The 14,602-nt window shown below is 37.2% G+C and overlaps 1 protein-coding gene and 1 long non-coding RNA gene across 3 annotated transcripts; one reads left to right on the forward strand and one right to left on the reverse strand.

The window, feature by feature from the left end:
- The first annotated feature begins 62 nt into the window (after window positions 1-62).
- LOC137573370 (uncharacterized) lies at window positions 63-2,009 on the forward strand. Of its 2 annotated transcripts, XR_011031857.1 has the most exons (4): window positions 64-376; window positions 438-698; window positions 754-1,352; window positions 1,414-2,009. It is a non-coding gene; the product is annotated as an uncharacterized lncRNA (long non-coding RNA). The 2 variants fall into 2 exon arrangements; XR_011031856.1 differs by having other exon boundaries at window positions 63-376; window positions 438-1,352.
- A 1,576-nt stretch (window positions 2,010-3,585) lies between these two features.
- Klf15 (Kruppel-like factor 15) lies at window positions 3,586-4,584 on the reverse strand. Its single transcript, XM_068285360.1, has 2 exons — window positions 4,343-4,584; window positions 3,586-4,264 (listed from the first exon to the last, which is right to left on the reverse strand). Exons 1-2 carry the CDS (start codon window positions 4,582-4,584, stop codon window positions 3,586-3,588), a joined length of 921 nt encoding a protein of 306 aa, XP_068141461.1.
- Window positions 4,585-14,602: the final 10,018 nt, after the last annotated feature.

The following is a 14,602-nucleotide window of genomic DNA, read 5'->3' on the forward strand; positions in this document are numbered from 1 at the left end:
AATCAAAGTAGGACATGAAATTAGAACTGTCATTATTTTAGGCATAGTACTGATTTCAGGCCCCATACAAATCATTCTGTAACCAGCTCTATTTCGGATAACACCTTTGGAACTAAAAAAAATAAAACAAAAATCTAAATTTATCAGTTGAAAAATAAAAAAAACCAACTTTTGGCTTATCCTTTTTCGTGAAAAGGTCTAGAAAACTAAATTCAAACAAAATTCACAGAATTCAACAAAGTTAACAAATAAAAGGACTAAAACAAATTTGCAAACATAAAAAAAAACGAAGTCTAAGTAAAGAGGGGAAAATAACTTAAAAAAGCGATACGAACATAAATTTTAAGGCAAACAACAATTGTAAAACAAAGGAACAGTAAGTCGCGACAATTGTTTCAGTTGCTCTTTTGGATTGAACGTTTCTTTCCAAATATTAGACAAACATTAGGATGCAATACTCTTCACCTGCTAGTGGGAAATTGGATTAAATTGTCACCGATTATTTGGACGGTACCGGATCCCCTCTATCGCTTTACACACAAGGCTGGACGGAGAAGTCACAGGATCTGCAGATTGCGTTCGAAATCCAACTCAAATGTCTATAACTTAACTAAATAAAAGAAAAATCAAAAAGCATTGACGACTGGAGAAGTTACTTTGTTTTGGAGATAGGCATAACTTCTTAGAGTAGATACCGAGTATGTAGACCCGAAACCAGTTTTCCCCACTAGAGATAATTAACTCAGAATCCAGAGAATCCGATCTCTGGATGACTGACCCGTTCTTTAGCTCAATGGCTCAGTGGTGGGCAACCACAAAACGGCATTTCGAGTGCAAAACTGGCCAAGTGAAAATGCATCCTTAATGCCTTTTGTGGCGCTTTTCTATTAGTTGGGCTATTTTTGTGTAACTGCCACAAAATGGATAAGAAATTTCTTTCATTTTCTTTCAAAACTCTGAATTTGCTCAATTTTTCAAATCAAAGTAGGACATGAAATTAGAACTGTCATTATTTTAGGCATAGTACTGATTTCAGGCCCCATACAAATCATTCTGTAACCAGCTCTATTTCGGATAACACCTTTGGAACTAAAAAAAATAAAACAAAAATCTAAATTTATCAGTTGAAAAATAAAAAAAACCAACTTTTGGCTTATCCTTTTTCGTGAAAAGGTCTAGAAAACTAAATTCAAACAAAATTCACAGAATTCAACAAAGTTAACAAATAAAAGGACTAAAACAAATTTGCAAACATAAAAAAAACGAAGTCTAAGTAAAGAGGGGAAAATAACTTAAAAAAGCGATACGAACATAAATTTTAAGGCAAACAACAATTGTAAAACAAAGGAACAGTAAGTCGCGACAATTGTTTCAGTTGCTCTTTTGGATTGAACGTTTCTTTCCAAATATTAGACAAACATTAGGATGCAATACTCTTCACCTGCTAGTGGGAAATTGGATTAAATTGTCACCGATTATTTGGACGGTACCGGATCCCCTCTATCGCTTTACACACAAGGCTGGACGGAGAAGTCACAGGATCTGCAGATTGCGTTCGAAATCCAACTCAAATCTCTATAACTTAACTAAATAAAAGAAAAATCAGCTCTATTTCGGATAACACCTTTGGAACGGTTTGGACGGACAGACGGACGGACGGACAGATGGACATGGATAGATCGACTCGGCTGTTGATCCTGATCAAGAATATATGTATATACTTTATAGGGTCGGAGAAGCTTCCTTCTGCCTGTTACATGCATTTTGGCGACTTTAATATACCATTTCACCCTATGGATGTATGGTATTAAAATATACGCATAGGTAATGGAGAACTGAAGGAAACTTCGTCACGTCATTACTTTCTGCATTACATAATTGAATAATTTCATGCACCGAATCCTATATTAAGTTGGTTAAACTTTTAGATCTGTAATTAAATTCACATGACTATAAAGGAAAGAATTTTTCAGAAAATGCTAATGATTAAAAAGAGCTTTTGAATTCAACAGATGCATAACCTAATTAAGGTTGGCATTCGTAATATCTTCTACCTTTCAGTAAATTTTACAGTTTTATGATCCGAAATCATTTAACTGCAGCATTTAAAAAACACTTTTGTTAAGGATTATTTCTGCATTAAAATATTTCGTTATTTTATTTGCAGATTTCACATTACTTAATTGCCATCAATGTATGTGTGAATGATAGAGCATTTGTGAGGTCGTAAATTGCTATTAAATCTTGAAAAAAAATGGTGAAAAAGATTCGCATTTTAAACATGAAAGAGAACGCATAACGACAACTACAACGACAAGGACAACGATGGCAATATCAAATAGTAAATAGATAAAAACAACATGACTTAATGAGTGGTATTTATTTTTATGCTAATTACTTTCGAATAAGCAGCAGAAGCAGAAGCATCGTCGCCAATGTTGTCTTTGACGTCGACGTCGCGACGCTTCGTTTTCTTACAGTGGGTCACATATAAAAAAATAAAATGAAATCACAAAGAATTAGATATAGTAAATATCAGAAAATCAGTATTTCTTTTGAAAATTCAAGTACTCAATAGATGAAAATCTATTGAACGAAATCAAAATTTTTGATAGTAGTTTTTTTTTTTTCAAAATTCAGACCAAAGTGCTACCAATCTCTGTTTGCAGTTTTTGCCAAGTTCACGTTAATGAGTAAGTGAGACAACGCTTTGAGGTTGCCTGAAAGGGGAATAAGAGAAGGACCATTCGTGTTATGGGCAGGGCAATTATTGTTGTGGAACGACAAAGACGAAGCGGACGACGTTAAAGCAGTCGAGAAGCTGTGTATATGGGATGGAAGGGACAGAGAGAGAGAGAGAGTAAATGGCATTGGGGTCCTAGCCAAGACGAGGACCCAAAAGGAGGTAAAGCTGCTCCTTCAGCAGCTTCTACAGAGTTTGCATAAAGTAAATGCCATTATACAATAAGCAAGTTGCGCTGTAAATTTCCCTTCAAATGTACAAAAAGCACTCGCGTTGAAAGCCATAAAGTATGCAATATGACAGAGCATAAAAGATACAGTTGAATGTCGGTAGGTAGTGGCCATATTCATATGTACATACCTTTCGATGTATGTAGGCACATCATGCACCAAGCAAGTTTATGATACAAAAAGAAAAATAAAGAACTTAATTACCAGAGCTGTCAGAGACCAAGAACAAGCGACAGTAAAATAAACGAAAAAGAACGTAAAACCACAGCTGAGATTAATTCATGGTATTTTTATTTTTCATTTTTATTATTATTAATTTTTTCATTCATTGAACGAATTGATACAAATGAAGCAGAGCATTAAACAGGTCCAAATGAATAGAATAATTCACTGCTAAAGAGTCTCTCGAATAATAAAAGAAAAATATAGTCACTAGCTTCTTATTAGTGAGTGAGTAGCCCTTTTGTTTACAGATTTTTGCACTCATTTCCAGACACATGTTGCTTTTCTTGCTTATATTAGAGAACTAGTTTTATACTAAGTAGCACTTGGGACTAAGAAAACTACATCTATTTTCTTAATATTCTAATATCCAGTATCACGTTTCACTAATCAAATTTGATTCTTTCGCTTGCGTCCTGGCCGCACGGCATAGACATCGTCGGGTAACATTTTGCCAGATCGACTGGCGGCCAAAAGACGTCGCTCATGGACTTTGCGATGCTTGGTTAAATGATCGGAGCGGGCAAAGCATTTAGCACAGTAATCACATTTGTATGGCTTAACGCCCGAGTGTGAGCGACGATGGCGTGCCAGTTCATCGGAGCGAGAGAAACGCCAATGGCAATCGGGCCAATTGCAGGCATAGGGCTTCTCACCCAAATGTCGCCTTAGATGGGCCTTGAGATGCGCTGGCTTGGCATACAGTTTTTCACAATTGCCAAATGTGCAGAGATAGCCACGTTCGCCTGCGGCATTCAGGCTTAGTTGCATCCCAATTGACTCTGTGCAGGTGCTGGATGGTGTTGATGTAGCTGGTGGTTGTTGTTTGGTGGCTGGCGATGGCAATGCTGGTGCAGCAGCAGTAGAAGCAGCCGCCTCTGTGACAGTTTGTAAGGTGACAGTTGGTGCGGCTAAACGTAGATTATTATTGCTCTCCTGCAGAAAGTCATCACACATGTCCGTGCATAATGGAGTACGTTCAGGTAGAAACTCAATTAGTTCTGGTATTTCTATAAAGTTATCCAACAAACGTTGCTCCCAATCGCTAAGATCAGGTGGTGATAACGATGAGATTGACGTTGATGAGGCAACTGAAGCTGTTGACGTTGACATTGATGCTCTGCTATAGCCATTAAAATCCCGATCAAAATCAAAATCATAATATAGTCCATACTCTTCCTGAGTGAGATTCTCATTGTTGTATTGATTGCAATTGTTATTATGATTGTTATTGCTATCCAAATTAATGATGTCATAGTATTCAATGGAACTGGGCACTGTTGTATCGAAATTACACATATCCACATTCCCGTAGCAAAAATCCAAGTTATTATCTTCAGCTAATTCACTATAGAGCTGCTGAAATGCGCCCGTTGCAAAGAAATCCATAACTGTAAATGATCATATTTGTGGCAATTGTCCAAATATTTATATATCCATCTGACCCAACGGCAGAACAGATCGTATGTGACGAGGATGATGATGATGATGATGAGTTTCCCATTACTCCTTTGGGAATAATTAGACCGAACTCAAAACCGACCTAATGAAGTCCCATGTATGCTGATTTTGAGTGAGTTCCAATGACGACGGAATCATTAGAGCAGCAGAGCATCATAGCCTTAAGCCAGATGTTGCTGTTTGCTTGTGATCGCTTAGCGTCACTTTGCCTTTTGCCTAGTGCCACGCTGTGCCATCTCTCTTTCTCTTTCGCTCTTATTTACTATCTGCGTCATTATTCCCAAAGAGTTGATCGAATGGTTGAGCGACGGCACCTGCTTGGACATCATTGATATCGTTATCTGTATTCGGTTCAATCCATGCTTGGCGACTGTTTTTGTGTCGCTTATTTTTTTGTTGTTTTTTTCCCCGTTTATCAGTACTAATTAATGAAAACAAAACGAACAAGATTTATCCCATGGGACATGCGTTTTTATGGAAATATTTATAATTATAAACAAATTGCCTTGGCAACCAATGAAATCATTCTGTTTATTTGTTGATCTTTGGAATTGTGTTTATAGGTCTCATATGCTAGTTAAACAGTCTTTCTATTAAATTTCCTTTAAGAGTGTCTCAAACTAAATTAAAGGAATAGGGCATTTTTATTTATTGTTTTTCTTAATTAATCATGAAAAATTCAAAGCCTTGCCAATACTTTTGGGGCAGGCAAATCCCTTTTTACCCTTACCTAACTACGTACGTTTTATGTTCACCTAAGAACAAATTATTAGTTTGTCAGTGTTTATCTTTATTTACGTATTTCGCAGCTTAGTTACTTTTGAACCTCTTCTATAATGTCGCCACCCCAAAAAGGCCAATACACCCACCCAATCCAAACACTCATTCACCCACTCATCCGCATACTTTCCATTCACATTCCATTTGTTTGCCAACAAAATGGCCTAGAGTAAAAAAAATTAACATAAATTTTGTGCGCTTGCTGCTTAAATTTACTTACTTTCGCCTAATGAAATAATCAGCAGCTGTAAATCCTTGTGGAACCCTACAACTAGGCCCCCCGAACTCCTGCAGCCCCGTCACTTTGGCAATTTTTATTGTGTTTGCCATGGTTTGGCCGAGAACTCGAAGCGAAACGGGAGCGCAACGGGGCAAAAAGCCCGTGCCGAGCGTTTTACGCTAATTGATATTGCAAAAATCAAAGGCAGCAAAGGAATTAAAAAGGATTTCGTGGGGGATTTAATGCGGACGCCACACTTTGCTACACCAGCATTCCAGTAACAAAGGGTGAGTCTGTTGTGTGTGTGTGCGTTTGTATTCGAGTAGCCAGTGCAATTTGTAATTACGAGTATTGAGATTTTGATTCCACAAATTACAAGTATTGTCGGAGAATGCTTCATAAATTAGTATGCTGTTTCCATTTCATACTGTGAAATTCTAGTAATGCCAGCAATTGAAGTCTATATCAACCGCAAGTGTCGTATGGGGAATAAAGCATAAAATTGAACTCTAAATTGCAATGCGACACTGCCACAATCTTTCACAATAAGCAGACATTTGGATGCATAGCCAAAGTCCAGCAGATTATGGCACACAAACCAACATAAACACACACACACACACACACACACACACATAGTGAATCTTACCACCAATAGCAATCCAAATGTCAAGACAAAGCAACACTAGCCATCAAAAAGGAGTGAATGGAGGCGGCTGTAAGGACTGGGCTAAGGCACAACAGTTGTCTAGTTAGTAACCAGTCGCCCTTATCAATCGCAGCTGAGCTGCTTGTTTTCATTGGATTGAAACAAGTTTGTTTTGCTTTCAAGTTCTTGGGACTATGACGAAAAGTAGCAGCAGCAAAACCCAGCCAACCAGTGGTAGCAATCCCCAAAAAAAAGGGGATCAGATTTTTAAAATGTTGACAACCTTTAAAAATAACAAAAAAAAAAAAGGAAACTAAAAGTTGATGTTTGTAGAATGTAGTTAACTGCCTTAAGATACCAAAATTAACCAGCTAAGTATGGGAATTTACAAATTTCCTTGCAAAATGAATTCATTATTTATCTTTATTTGCAATGAAAGAAATGTGAAAGAACATTTTCAAGTATTTCCAATTAAACCCAAACAATTCATTCACCGCCTCTGAGCAGACAGAAAAAGTTAAAGTAGTATAGGAGAATGATGATCAGGAAGATGATGATGATAAAGTGTAAGAAGTGTAACCAAAAATGTTATGTGGCTTAGTTTTGTGGCAAAATTAAATCGACATGCCATGTTCTATATGTGTATATGTATATACAAATGAATGTCCATACATATATCTGTCTGTATGTACATATGTACAAATGTACATATCTAGTGCAGTGCGTGGGTCACTTTCATGTCTCTGTTTGTGTGTGTGTGTGCGTTGTGATTATGGACAAATCTGATTTTCTCTCATCACAAGAAAAAATAAAGAAATTGTCAAGAACAAAAACGAGAGGATTAAATTTTTAGCTTGTCTTGCCGGTCAAGGAAGGATTTTCTAAGGCTTAATTGGATGCCCTGAAAAAGTGGTATGCAATTGTTAACAGATTGTTTACTTAAGTTAAGCACCAAATACTCAACATTGATGTCGTATGTATGTACATATATTCGTACAAAATTTACAAAAATAATACCTTTAAACGCAAATGATTCAATAAACTGTAAAGAAGCCAATATCAACTGAGAACTTATCATAAAGTATCCATATCCATATTTATCTATGCCAACTTGTAAAGTCTTCATACATCAATTGTGTAAATGGTCAATAATAAAAGTGAAATAATTACTTTTTATAGAATTGCCTTTGTTTACTATTAATATAACTAATAATTAATAATATAATTATAAATTATGAGTTGATAACAGAAGTGACACAATTATTCTTATTACATACAAAAATTCTATCTTTCTCAACAATCTATCTACAATATACACACAAATAAAACACTATTAATATAATAGTGTTAATAATAGTAATGTTAATAATAGTAATGTTAATAGTAGTAATTGTATAACAGTTCTTTAGTATTTATATAACAGTTTCAGTTTCGGGCAATGGCATAATACATTTGTGTTTAAATCTTGTGACTTTTAACTCATTTACTTCTGTCTACTTTGAGGAAATTTCAATTATTACAATTAAAACTGTCTGGAACAAATTGATGTTTATATAAGAAATGTACATACATATAACAAACCAATTAGGCAACTTTTTTTTTTGCCCTTTGTTTAACTGTTCGCGACACTTGTCCAATTAATTACGGAATCTTACTAAGAATGGCAATGCCAAGTTGAGACAAGTGCCCAGTGCCAAAGTGCAAGGAGCAATAATTTGTCAGATACTTTTACACAACTACGTGTACATATGTACATATGTATGTATATGTATATATGTACATGTCTGTATGTATGCGTATTTGTGTGGTGTTCTTGTGTGTTGTGGCAACAGGTCCGAACTTTGCCGCCCAAAAGACAGTTGAGATAGTTGGCACTTCTTAGGTTTTTGCTTTTGAGAAAACTTTTAATAAACCTAACATAGACAATATACACACACATATGTGTGTATACATATATATGTATGTATGCATGTGTATGTGAGTGTGTGTTCAGGTTAAAGCAATTTGATTTTTGTCGAGGTAAAAGGCAATTTGTTATATCCACATGAGTCACTGGTTTAGCTGGCGAACGAGTCCGAAAATATTTCAGGTAAGATAAGAACTAAAATGGCTGAGTGAAATGCCATGGCCAGACTTGAGCCTTTAGACATGGACATGAAAATGGATATGAACATGTCTTTACAGCCTTGAGACAGAGATTAAGTCAAATGCAAACAAAATCCACAGACAAGTGAGTTAACTGGTTTGACCCAATTTAATTATACACATTGCCCACCACACCCCACCCAACGCCCACCTCAAGTCGTTTTTGGGGTCTTGTTGTATTAGTATAAGCATTAGTATTAGTATTATGTAGTACACAATTTTCTAGTGCTTTTGGTATTTGTGTTGTTCTCGCCACCAAAATTCAACTTGGAAATGAAAGTAAATGGGCAAGAAAAGGAAGTTAGGAAGGAAGGAATGAAGAGGACTCTCTCACTCTCTCTCTCTCTCTGTGTCTGTCTCTGTCTTTTACCTCTCTATATCAGAGTCTTTCTCTATCTGTGCGTGTAGTTGTATAAGCAGAATTTACACACATACACATTCACACACGCACACACGCAAATACACCGGATGATACATCCACGAGAACACATGACATTATTGTAGCAAGGAGACAGCAACGACAGCAGCCAACAATTAGTGTTGACAGACATTGCACTCTCTGGCAAAGCCCCCAAAGGAATTTGCAGGCTTGTTCAACACACACCAAGGCGTTGCCTTCCATGTACATACATGTACTCCATCTACATCTATACATACATACATATATGTATATAGATATATAGAATGTATTTAGTTATCTAACACACGAAGAGGAGCCTGTTACATGTACTTGCATATAATTTGTGTTTCGTTCGCACTTAAATTTAGTTGCCTCGTTGCATATTGCTAGACGATGGCCTCGCAATTTCTCAATAATTTGAAAATCATGAGAACTACATTTATCCATAAGATACCTGTCTGTATAATGAAGCCAGTTTAGAGATTTCACATAACTTTAACTTGCAGCTTTAATTTCATTTGGACAAAAAGTTCAAATATCCCCAACCAGTTGATATTTCTACACCTGGGGCAATTTTATATCCTATTACATTTCTAAAGAAGCTTAAGAGAATGAATCAAATTGCACAAATTCAACATCGAAAGGCCAAAATTAAGTAAAATCATTTTAAAATACCACATTTACATACATACATATTTCAAAATGGATGTTGGCGTAGAGAAACCAAAAATGACAGCTTTCTAGAAATCAACAATGGTTATTCTTTTCGCTGCGAAGGCGAGTCAACAATTTTAATATCCATCCACTGGACTATCAACAGACATCTGTCATTTTAATCGCTGTTAAATTTTTTTTGAAGAAATTATGGCATTAAGTTGGAATTTAAGAGCCATCAATAGCAGATGACCGGAAACCAAGATGAACAAACGATGTTGAGCGGCGAAAACCACAAAAAAAATACGTGAACATATTGTGGACTCATTTCAAATCAATAAATGGAAGGCACTTTTAGTATAACAGAAACTACAAGATACTATTCAGAGCAGAGTTTGATAAGTTATAATGTTCTCCAAGGTAAGAAAAGCGGTTGCTTAAGTAAATATTTGACGGCAACTGTTTAGCTAAATTTGTTAACCCACAGCTTGCAATCCGCATCAGCCACAACAGGCAATCTGTTTAATGTAGATTGGTCTTCTTGGCCCTTTTACCTCTCTACATTTGCTTGCCATTTGGGCCACAATACAAGTACTTTATGCCATCTAATGAGGTAATCGAGTGGCGCACACACGTACACACAGGCCAGCGGGGGCGAGAAGAGGGCAGAGCGGTATGCATAACAATTGCACAATTGGTAAAGTAACAACAACAACAACAACAGAAACAAATTGTGGCTGACAAAAGAGCAAAGGGCTATAGAGAGAGGATGAGTAAAAGGGCAAATATACTTCAATACTGACCAAAAGCCTCAACTTTAGCGATTTAGCTAATTTGTTTGTGTTCTAGTGTTTATGTATGTGTGTGTGTGTGTGTGTATTAATGAAGTGATGAATTTCAATTTGGAAAGGGCAACTGCAACCGAATACATTTCGTTTTGTTTGGTTAGTCTGCAATTTGGGAAATTGAATGAAAAGAATGACATGAGATTTTTATTATCACATTTATGTATGCAAAATATTGCATTGTCAGGAGCCTAGGGCGGCAAGGCGGCAGGGAGGATAATGGCGTTACACAAAAAGGGATTTATTTAGTTTATTTGCTGCATATCAGCAGCCATAACTGTCAAGTGTTTGTTGTTCTTATTGTTGTTGTTGCATGACACAAACACAAATGCGACACTCGGCAAGTAGCATGAAAAAGACAAAAAACAAAAGAGAGATAGGGAGAGGGCGAAAGAGCATCAAACAGAGAGTGAGAAAAATAAAGAGAGAGAGAGAGAATGAGAGAGAGATATATAGAGAGATTGAGAGAGAAGAAAGGATCTGGAGCGACCATCATCATCAATCATTTTGATTTGCGCTAAAAACTGTGCTATGCTTTTGTTACTAAGGCCAGTGCCATTGGAACAGCAACAACAACAACAACAATAAACAACAGCAGCTACAACAGCAACAACAATTGCTGGACAAAATGACCAAAAACAACAAGAACAACAATTCATGTCGACAAGTTGCATTTTTTCCTGTTTTCATTTTTTTCGTTTTTCATTTTGCCTTTGTTTGGTTTTACATTTTTTTTTTTCGTTCATGGCACTGGCTTTGTTTTGTTTGTGTGATGCATTTAGTACTTTTTTTTTTTTTTTTTGTAAGAAATTTGCATATATTTGCCCCGCCTCCACTCTGTACTCCCACTCTCTTGCTGTAAGTATGCACTCTCTATGCATGCATTAGTTTTGTGCTTCAAGTTAATAGACGAACGGAAGTAGCAGCAGCAGCAGCAGATGACGGCCGAAGGACGAGGAAGAAGGGCAAGGAAACGGGAACGGGAACGGGGGCGACAACGTAGAGCGCAGATAGAACAAGATGAAGAGTCAACTGGGTAAAGTATTTTTATGGCTTGCTCGTAAAGCTGCTTGTCAAATATTTTTGCTGCATTTTAAACATACCCGACACCCCAAACCCTTCCCGTACCATTCGAACCCACTCCCGAATCCTTCTTGTGTGCCGCCTTGTTGGCTATCTCTCTCTCTCTCTCTCTCCGACACAGAGGTAATATATATGAGGAACATAATGAAATTTTAATTAAGACCAAGCAGCAACAGCAGCAAAAGACGAAATGGCTCGCCTTTTAATTCAATTTATAATTACACACAGAGAATGAGTAAGAGAAAACGGGACAGAGCGAATAAAAAAGAGAGAGAGATACATAGATAAAGATGGTGAGAGGCGGGTAAATGTAAAGGGAATGAGGATGGGTCCGTTAAAGCGAGAGGCGGCCTTCATAGGTAGATCTCTGCTTCTGCGTCGTCGCGAATCAATTAAAAAGACATTTGCGAAAATGTTGCCAAGACAAATTGAAACTGAAACGAGGTACGCGAATGTTTAAATGAGTGAAATGAATAAAAATACAGAGAAAGATTGAGAAAGAGACCGAGATGGAGACAGAGCCAGAGCCAGAGCCAGCGCTATAAATGCTTGCCACATTGTATGAATGATAATGATGAAGACTGTCGCAGACTGTTCTGTAATGATGATAATGACAATGATGCAAAGATGCTGGCCACTTTGGTCAAGCCTGCTGTTAATGCTTATACTTTTTCTTAATTCAATAACTGGTGCAAAACGATGACCACACTGATGATGATGATGATGAAGATGGTTCGTCGCAATAAAGATCTTCTGCATAATGATTGTTCATTGCAGTCATTTCACGCTACAGTTTCACAAAGTAAGTAAAGAGTAATGGACAATTACAAATATGGCTGAAATGGTACAATATTTTAACAGTTTAAACAGAAGTTCATCAAGTGAATGTTTTTTTGATACAGCAAATAAAATGTCGTAATCTTAAAGACTAAATTAAAGAAAAACAAATCTGTATAGGTAAACTATCATCTGTTAATACTAATCACAAATCTTTAAAATATGAAAAATGATTTTTTCCTGCCGGCGTTTTACCAAAGTTTTGATTTTCCCCTCATATTCTCTATGGGTTCATGTAGAGAGAAAAGTAATCCATAAAACTTAGTAAAAGAGCTTCAAATGTTCAATAAGAATGGTGAAATTCCTATATGGAACACATCCTACACCTCTCCCTGCCACCAATTTTCTGTCACACTTTACCCAAAAATTGAACTAATCTCATGCGATGCAGCTTCAACAAAGCTGCCATTTTCCTTCTCCTCCTTGTCCTCGTTTCGCTTTCGTTCAAAAACTTTCTAATAATTTCTATTTGAAAGCCCGAGCAAAAGTTGTGCGTGGTGTGCAAAACTGTCATAATTCATAAGTCTCCTAGGCAAAAGGCAATGGCAGTGGCAAAGGCAGTGGCAAAGGCAAAGGCAAAGCCAAAAAGCGGGAGCTGTCTGTGTATAATTACATGGTTCAACTGTCATGCCGGAAAACAAATAAATGAGTTTCGTTTTGTCCCCCAAAAAACTTTGCCAATGCCCCTTTCAAACTCCATCCATTCGACTTCCTATGCATTTTGCTTTCAATCGATTCATGTGCATGTGCATTCGCATACAAAAGAAAAGAAAAATCTTCAAACCCAATTGGGATTTTGGGCACACAGGAGCAAATATAACCAAAATGGCCATATCTATAATCTATCAATCAATAAGCATAATGGTAGCCATGTAAATTCTATTGACAAATCAATAAAAATTCCAAAGCTTCATCTAAAGATACCAACACCTGAGAGTCTGAAATCCAAGACACTGAAGCCAAGGACGAGACTGAAAGATTGAGGCTAAGGCTAAGGATTCAAAATTAATTCAGATTGCAATTCCTTTGAATTATACGCATCACCAAACTATGATTTCTCATGAAATATTAATGTCGGCATGCGACATTTGATATTTTGCGCTGTGCGCTTTGTTTTTGGGACCCGTGAGCTGGCCCGCTCAACTATCCGGTGCGAACGAAAGCCATGGCCAACTTCGTTATCATTGTCAACATGCCATTGAGTCGCCGCCTCAGCCTCTCAGTTTCTCTCTCTCTTTCTGTCTGAAAGTCTCTGAATTTTTGCTCGAAACTCTCCCTTTCGTCCGTATTCGTCTGTCGTGCGTTTCATTCTCCGCATAATCAGAGCGATTTCAAAGTTGTGTCTGTCAAAAAGGCACAAAATGTGGACCATGGTCGTCGCGTCACAGTCGTCTTTGGAATTCTCATTTTTTCATATACATATATATGTATGTATTTCTTTTTTTTTTTTTTTTCTTGCTTGTATACCCTGTATCGAAGGTGAAACGTGTTAATTTACTCTTTAAGAGAAATGAAAACAAATTAAAATACAACTTAATTATAGAGCATAAGGGTATTTGTAGTTGGTAATGCTTCTTCATTAAACCATTGGCTTGGATTGCCTAATTAAATTTAATCATTAGTTTTCCAGGTGATTTCTAAGTCGTCCCCTAAAACTAGCCATAACAGATGTATGTGTGAGTGTGGAGGTTTTTTTTCCATTCTCTCCGCTCTTTCTTTTTTTTTTTTGGCACTTCCTTTTTGACACCGGCGTTCCGCTACGTTTCACGGCTGCCATTTCACCTGACTGGTGGCCCTCCGCACACACGCCCAATGTCTATCAATGCTGCTGCTCCTGCTTGTCAGCCGGAAAATGTGAATTTATCACACGAGCACGTACGCATGCATATTTCTGGTATCGCCATTGTCCTTTTTTCTTTTTGCCGCCAAAAAGTGGCACGATAGCTTCATTGGAATCTTGGCACATCCCACGCCGCACACCGATTAGTTAATATTCCAATTCCAAATGTGTTGAGTGTCTCCTTGTGTGGGGTTAAGGGTCATTGCCTTACCAGAGCATCAAAGCATCAGAGCACTGAATTGAGTGGGCCACTTCTTCTAGATTGGAATGGAGAATTAGAATGTCTTAATTGCTTCCTGTTTGTGGCAAATTCACTTCTGCCACAATTAAGAGCCAATTTTGTGCAACGACAGATGACAATTGTGTGTTCTAATCAGCAGCGCAAAAGGTTGCTCCTGAAGGAGAAAGAAGCCAGCTACAACAGACAAAAGGGTAAATGTCTTTGCGTTCTATTCATGTCTCCTTTTTTGTTTCCGTTGCGCGTCGGATGCGC

The sequence above is a fragment of the Drosophila tropicalis genome, unplaced genomic scaffold (assembly GCF_018151085.1).
Source record: "Drosophila tropicalis isolate 14030-0801.00 unplaced genomic scaffold, ASM1815108v1 contig_4, whole genome shotgun sequence".
Classification (NCBI taxonomy): Eukaryota; Metazoa; Arthropoda; class Insecta; order Diptera; family Drosophilidae; genus Drosophila; species Drosophila tropicalis.

What these genes read in the sequence shown, in the direction of transcription:
- Klf15 (XM_068285360.1), bottom strand. Translation starts at nt 4,584, where the DNA reads ATGGATTTCTTTGCAACGGGCGCATTTCAGCAGCTCTATAGTGAATTA. An exon ending in CTATATTATGATTTTGATTT is followed by an intron (nt 4,265 to 4,342) that starts TGATCGGGATTT and finishes AACGTCAATCTC; the next exon opens with ATCGTTATCACCACCTGATC.